Below are 7,437 nucleotides of genomic sequence, written 5' to 3'. Positions count from 1 at the left end.
CATCGAGTGACAGAGGTACGAGGCTTCAATGAGCCACAGAAGGAGAAATACTTCAGGAAGAGAGTCAGTGATCTGAGTCTGGCCAATACAATCATCTCACACCTGAAGTCATCAAGGAGCCTCTACATCATGTGCCACATCCCAGTGTTCTGCTGGATCTCAGCCGCTGTTCTGGAGAAGATGTTGAGTCCAGCAGAGAGTGGAGAGATTCCCAAGACTCTCACTCAAATGTACACACACTTCCTGATCCTTCAGACCAACATCAAACATGAGAAGGACTATGAGAAGAACGTGACAGATGAAGACATGATCCTCAAACTGGGGAAACTGGCTTTTCAGCAGCTTGTGAAAGGCAATGTGATCTTCTATGAGGAAGACCTGAGAGAGTGTGGCATTGATGTGACAGAAGCATCAGTGTACTCAGGATTGTGCACTCAGATCTTCAGAGAGGAGTTTGGCTTGTATCAGGGGAAAGTCTTCTGCTTTGTTCATCTGAGCGTTCAGGAACATCTAGCGGCTCTGTATGTGCACCTCTCCTGTACAAACCACAACAGAAATGTGTTTGACCCAATGACCAAAAAAACGTATGAAGCCATGAAAACTCATCTGGAACATGATCTGAGAAGACAGCATGTTTGTTTTATGGAAGCTAAAGCTTTTCAACAACTTTTTTTTAGCCTTTCCATGGAACATAAGATATTTGAGTTGCATCAGAGAGCTGTGGATGAGGCTCTACAGAGTAAAAATGGACATCTGGACCTTTTCCTGCGGTTTCTTCTGGGTCTGTCAGTGGAGTCTCATCAGGTTCTTCTACAAGGACTAATGAAACAGACAAGAAGCAGCTCTGACAGCAATGAGGAAACAGTTGAGTACATCAAGAAAAAGATCAGGACCACTTGCTCTCCAGAGAAATCCATCAATCTGTTCCACTGTCTGAATGAACTGGGTGATCATTCACTAGTGGAGGAAATACAACAGTATCTGAGATCTGGAAGAATAACTGAAGCCAAACTTTCTTCATCTCAGTGGTCAGCTGTAGCTTTTGTGCTGTTGACATCAGAGAAGAAGCTGGAAGAGTTTAAGCTGAATGAATTTGTTGGAGCAGAAAATAAAGCTGATCACGTTCTTCAGAAGTTGTTGCCTGTGATTAAGGAATACAGAACAGCTGAGTAAGTATCACTAAGAACAATCACTAGACTCTTAAATATTACAAGAAAATGAAGTAGGATATCTTACAAACCTTCAGTCCTGCAGATTTCATACTGTTTATTTATTTTAGTATCTAGTAAAACTCTCTTCAAAGTAGTAAGTAGCATTTCTTGCTGTTGTTTTTTCCCCCACCTGAATCTTATTTGTATTTGCATAAATATGTAAAGACATGGAGTGAAATACATAATATAAACTAATGAACATTCACACATTTAAAAACTTAACAGTTTCAGTTTGGTTTCTGTTAAATCCACAGTTCCATATTGTTTTCTTACTGAAACAGTTACCATTTTGTTTTATTACAAAACATAATATTCATGCTTTTTTGGGCTGCTTTCCAACTATATATCTTTTTATCTTATCCACCACTAAAGGGTTCATATTACCTTTAAGAGTACAGCCCCACTGACTAAAGACGCAGTCACACTAGACTTCGAGCACACAAAATTTCTTTGGACGCTGCAACGGTCGTGATATTACAACTCAAAACTTAAAGTTAACACATAACAAATAATAATAAATCCCAAAAAGTAAAAACATACAATCTAATCCACTTTCCTGCAGCGCTGCAATTTTAAATGTATGTTTTTTTTTAATTGAGCTATGAGGTCATGCTGTGATGTATTTTGGTCACATGTTTTCATGCCCCTTAACTAAAAACACAACATTCACACATCCCCTGGTGACTGAGTTGTAAATGGGTGAACACTTGGGGCCCTATCATACACCCAGCACAATGCGGCTCCAGGAGCGACGCAAGTGTTTTTTGTTAGTTTCAGCCCGACGCAGTTGTCATTTTCACGTCCTGCGTCACATGTTTTCATGCCCCTTAACTAAAAACACAACATTCACACATCCCCTGGTGACTGAGTTGTAAATGGGTGAACACTTGGGGCCCTATCATACACCCACCCAGCACAATGCGGCTCCAGGAGCGACGCAAGTGTTTTTTGTTAGTTTCAGCCCGACGCAGTTGTCATTTTCACGTCCTGCACCACATTGTTTAAATAGCAAATGCATTTGCGCCCATTTGTGCGCACATGAGCGTGCTGGTCTGAAAACGAGGTGTGTTCAGGCGCATTGAAAAATGTAAAGATTATTATTGTGTACATAAATATAAAAATGCCTACATGTCATAATGTCTTTGCATGTATCAGAATTACGCGCACGAGCAGATCCGTTCCCTCACTAGAGAAGCGTTCAGTTTTTCCACTTGTACATTCCGCCATGTAAATAGCGAATTCGCCATGGCGCAAGCGTAACTGTCTTTTAAAGGGAATGGGAGATGAGACTCTGATTGGTTTATGGCACGTTACGCCCAAAACACACCCATTACTCATTAAGAGAATAGGGACAACCCTTTTAGACCATTCACCGGGCGCGCCGACCATTTTTCTGTCCTTAAACTAGCAAAAGTGAATTCAGACACGCCCTAAGCGCAATTGCGCCTTGCGCTTTAGACCATGCGCTTAGATCATTAAAATAGGGCCCTTGAGCTTCTCTTCAGTATGATGATACTGCAGTTACTAAAAATTAAAGTCATCATGAAATGAAAATTCATCCTATCTTTTTTCTAAATGCATGTTATAGATCTAATTGTAAACAATTCATCTGTGCATATGTTTTGTTTATTAACCTGGATCTTCTGGTGAAAACCACTTCTCTTTGGTGACATTTGGACATTTTTACCTTAAACTCCACTCCTGCACGCTCACATTCATCTGCCTCTACTTTTAAATGCACTGCTCACATCTCAAAATCCAATCAACAACCAATGGATAAAACAAAGTGCCCACCCAACATTTTTTCTTCTTTTTTGATAATCAATTTCACTCAGATGTACATCACAATCACTTCAATGCAACTTAATTATTTTATTAAAATTTGTATCTAATCTGAGAGAGTGAAGAGTGTGTCATTGTTCTCTACAGGTTGAGTGATTGTGGTCTCACAGATGAAGGTTGTGCTGCTCTGGCTTTAGCTCTGAGATCAAACCCCTCACACCTGAGAGAACTGGATCTGTCTCAGAATAAACTAGGAGATTCTGGTGTGATGCGTCTCTCTTCTGGACTCGAGAATCCTCTCTGTAAACTGGAGATACTCAGGTGAGAATCACACATGGTCTGGTACTCAGATAAATAGTCTCTTTCTTTTTTAAGATTTAAGAAGGTAATGTAGAAGAGAAAGGTGGGTTGGGATCAGAAAGCACCAGGAGCTGCCCGGGATACAAGCACAGGTCGCTGTGTGCTGGAACGCTGCCCACAAGGCTATGCCATGGCAAATTCTCTTAGTGAAACATAAGCAGATTATTATATTTAAAAAAAATTGTTGATTAAAAGTTAATGCTGTAAACTGAGCTCTGGGAGAGGATACTGCATCCCCATAACCCTATATAGAATAAGCGGTTTGGAGAATGAATGGATGGATGGATGGACTTGTGTGTTCTGATCTGAGAGAGTGAAGAGTGTGTCATTGTTCTCTACAGGTTGTGTAAGTGTGGTGTCACAGATGAAGGTTGTGCTGCTTTGGCTTCAGCTCTGAGATCAAACCCCTCACATCTGAGAGATCTGGATCTTTCCAGGAATAATCTAAAAGATTTTGGAGTTAAGCTTATCTGTGCTGAACTCAAGAATCCTGACTGTAAATTGGAGATACTGGGGTAAGATCATCTCTCTGATTGTCTATCGCAGAGAATATGGGATCATAGTCAATCTGATTGAATTTAATATAATTTAGATGTGAACTATCACAGCATTAATTATCACCACAGTGTTACATGTTTAAAAAAAATTACACACATAAAATACATTGTACAAAATGTTATACATGTATTACGCATCTGGTTGCCACCACTGGTTTTCTGTAAAAGTCTTAAAGTAAAGTAAAAAAAAAAAAAAAGGCAATCTTTTATAATAAATAATAACCAAATCTTAAACTAAATGTTGCTGAAAGATGACATATATTTGTAATTTGCTGTCTTTGCATTATATTAATTATAAAATGTGACACATTTAACGAACAAACATTGGCCAATAAAATCATATTTAATGAAAACATTTGAGTAAGTCATGCAGGATCAACAAGAGCAAATATAATAACCTATTCTAAACAGAATACCAAATAAAAGTAAGTCAACATATTATAACCAGGTGTTGTGTTGTGTCCCCATTTACCAAATTTAAAAAATGGGAAAATTAAAATATCTTTGGTCATTTTGACAGAAAAAAAACAATATTTAACTTATGCATGTCAATTTTAATCTTACAGTTGTTATTTTAACAAGGTACATGATGTGAAATTAAACTTCTTCCATTCCAACCTAAATAACTGTATTATTCATTATTTTTTTTAAAGCTTGGTAAAATATAAAGCAAAATGTATATAAAATATTGAAAGGTTTAATTGGAAACTATATTATTAACCAACTACGCGTGTTGTATTTCCAGTGCCAACTAGCAGCAGCAGTACTGCACATTTCTATCCATAACAACAGTGTCATTGTTCTCTACAGGTTGAGTCGGTGTGGAATCACAATTGAAGGTTGTGCTGCTTTGGCTTCAGCTCTGATATCAAACCCCTCACATCTGAGACAACTGGATCTGACTCGGAATAGACTAGGAGATTCAGGATGTGAACTATTCACTGCTCTATTGGATTCTCCACATTATAAACTGGAGACACTGCAGTAAGTATCAATAATTTTTAATAAAAACTCTCATTTCAAATTCATATAGTTGTACATTTGCAGTAGTAAGAAAAAAAATTGTAATTGTAATTAGTTGGTTTTGTCATCTGACCTTCAAAGTGACAATTATTATAGGCTAACACAATGGGTCACTAATAATTCACTAACAGTCACATGGATTATTTTGTATTTGTACGCACAGAAGAACTTTTCACAACAACAAAAAAATCGCCAAACCATCCCATACAAGGGCTTCCTGCACAATCTTTCATTTACGGCCTGAGCAGCAGTACTGCACATTTCTATCCATAACAACAGTGTGCCATTGTTCTCTACAGGTTGAGTCGGTGTGGAATCACAATTGAAGGTTGTGCTGCTTTGGCTTCAGCTCTGATATCAAACCCCTCACACCTGAGACAACTGGATCTGACTCGGAATAGACTAGGAGATTCAGGATGTGAACTATTCACTGCTCTATTGGATTCTCCACATTATAAACTGGAGACACTGCAGTAAGTATCAATAATTTTTAATAAAAACTCTCATTTCAAATTCATATAGTTGTACATTTGCAGTAGTAAGAAAAAAAATTGTAATTGTAATTAGTTGGTTTTGTCATCTGACCTTCAAAGTGACAATTATTATAGGCTAACACAATGGGTCACTAATAATTCACTAACAGTCACATGGATTATTTTGTATTTGTACGCACAGAAGAACTTTTCACAACAACAAAAAAATCGCCAAACCATCCCATACAAGGGCTTCCTGCACAATCTTTCATTTACGGCCTTTCATCACTCTAATTTTTTTTTTTTGTATATGTGATAAACAGAGAGATTTGGCTTGAATCTGCATTCAAATAAAGCATGTTTGAGACTTTTATTATTTCAAATGATTGACTGATTTTACAAAAGTGACTGTCTGTTTTATATTAGTATTTACAGGTATCCAATGACATTCTCATCTCTCCCTGGCCCCAAATTTCCACACCGATATCTACACCGACGCCACACACTTACAGAATAATATGCCACTCGGACAGCCTCTCTCACCTCTCTCCACTTTAATGTAAGGAATTTGCCCAATTGTTTAGAAACTGCCCTGAGCGGGGTCATGCATTAGAAACAATAAAGAATAAAAAAAAAAAACAGTGACAGTGAGCATATTGTTTTGTGTTTGTGTATTTTGGTATGCATTCTGAATACAGATGAATAGATTCATAATTATGATTACATAGATGTTGATGACTATATTTGACTATACAGCAGGGGTGCAGAACTCAGTTCATAGAGGGGCACAGCCCTGCAGAGTTTAGCTTCAACCCTAATTAAACACACCTGAAAACTACATGGTAAGGTATAAACTCTGCAGGGCTCCAGCCCTCCAGGAATTGGGTTCTGCACCCCTGCTATACAGTGTGTGGAAAAATTAGTAACTGTATGTGTGTATAAAATACAGTATATATGATATGTTCTCAGTTCAGTGCAGGCTATCACAGCTGACGAAGAAGCTGAAGCGGTGAAGAGAATGAAGCTGGGTAAAGCAACTGGACCAGAGCCCTGCAGAGTTTAGCTTCAACCCTAATTAAACACACCTGAAAACTACATGGTATGGCATAAACTCTGCAGGGCTCCAGCCCTCCAGGAATTGGGTTCTGCACCCCTGCTATACAGTGTGTGGAAAAATTAGTAACTGTATATGTGTATAAAATACAGTATATATGATATGTTCTCAGTTCAGTGCAGGCTATCACAGCTGACGAAGATGCTGAAGCGGTGAAGAGAATGAAGCTGGGTAAAGCAACTGGACCAGACGATTTGCCAGCAGAGGTGTGTCACAATGCTGGAATTCGATTTAATGGCTAGCACATTTCTTCAGCCAGGCCGTCTCAAAGAAGAAGATGCCTGTTGACTGGCTGAACACGACCATTCCAATCTGGAAGAAGAACGACAACCCGGCTGAATGTGCCAACTATGGGCCAATTTGATTGTTCTGTTAGATTTTCGAACGAGTCCTGAATAAGCCAATAGGCCAGTGCTATGGACACTTCTCTACGTGGACGAAGTTGTGCTCTGTGCCAAAGAGAAAACCAACTTCAAGCAGAATGTCCAGGCATGGAGCAACCAGCTGCGATGGATCTCCGGCATCACGCACTTCAACTACGCCTGTAATGATGACATTCGGCAGTGGTATGGTGTTGCTTCAATTAGGGATGCACGATATTATCGGAACGTTATTGGAATTGGCCGATAATGGCTTCAAATATAAATATCGGCATTGGCCCGATATGAAAAATTATGCCGATTATGTCTTGAGAAATTAGTTGAAAAATATTGGCATGTCGGATATCGTCAAAAAGCCAATATCATGCATCCCTAGCTTCAATATCTGACAAGCTACATGAAGTCCAGCTCTGGTGGTAAATAATAAGTAATTTAATGATCAAGCAAGTTTGAGTGGTGTGTGGAACATTTTGTGGACATTTTTCTAGTTTGAACGGACCACACTGTATGAAATGTCTCTTGCTCACACACACACAC

At 38.8% G+C, this 7,437-nt stretch overlaps 1 protein-coding gene across 1 annotated transcript in view; it reads left to right on the top strand.

The window, feature by feature from the left end:
* The window catches only part of LOC107558829 (protein NLRC3-like), a 13,227-nt gene extending 6,774 nt beyond the window's left edge, over positions 1–6,453 (top strand). The window contains exons 3-8 of the mRNA XM_016242515.1: positions 373–1,169; positions 3,141–3,314; positions 3,695–3,868; positions 4,721–4,894; positions 5,833–5,965; positions 6,376–6,453. Coding sequence (XP_016098001.1) covers positions 373–1,169; positions 3,141–3,314; positions 3,695–3,868; positions 4,721–4,894; positions 5,833–5,923 — 1,410 coding nt within the window. The 3' untranslated portion in view covers positions 5,924–5,965; positions 6,376–6,453. The remainder of the gene's footprint in view (positions 1–372; positions 1,170–3,140; positions 3,315–3,694; positions 3,869–4,720; positions 4,895–5,832; positions 5,966–6,375) is intronic.
* The last annotated feature ends 984 nt before the right edge of the window (positions 6,454–7,437 follow it).

The sequence above is a fragment of the Sinocyclocheilus grahami genome, unplaced genomic scaffold (genome assembly GCF_001515645.1).
Source record: "Sinocyclocheilus grahami isolate Dianchi unplaced genomic scaffold, SAMN03320097.WGS_v1.1 scaffold661.1, whole genome shotgun sequence".
Classification (NCBI taxonomy): domain Eukaryota; kingdom Metazoa; phylum Chordata; class Actinopteri; order Cypriniformes; family Cyprinidae; genus Sinocyclocheilus; species Sinocyclocheilus grahami.
Note: the sequence above shows the minus strand (reverse complement) of the source record. Positions and strands in the feature narration are given on the sequence as shown.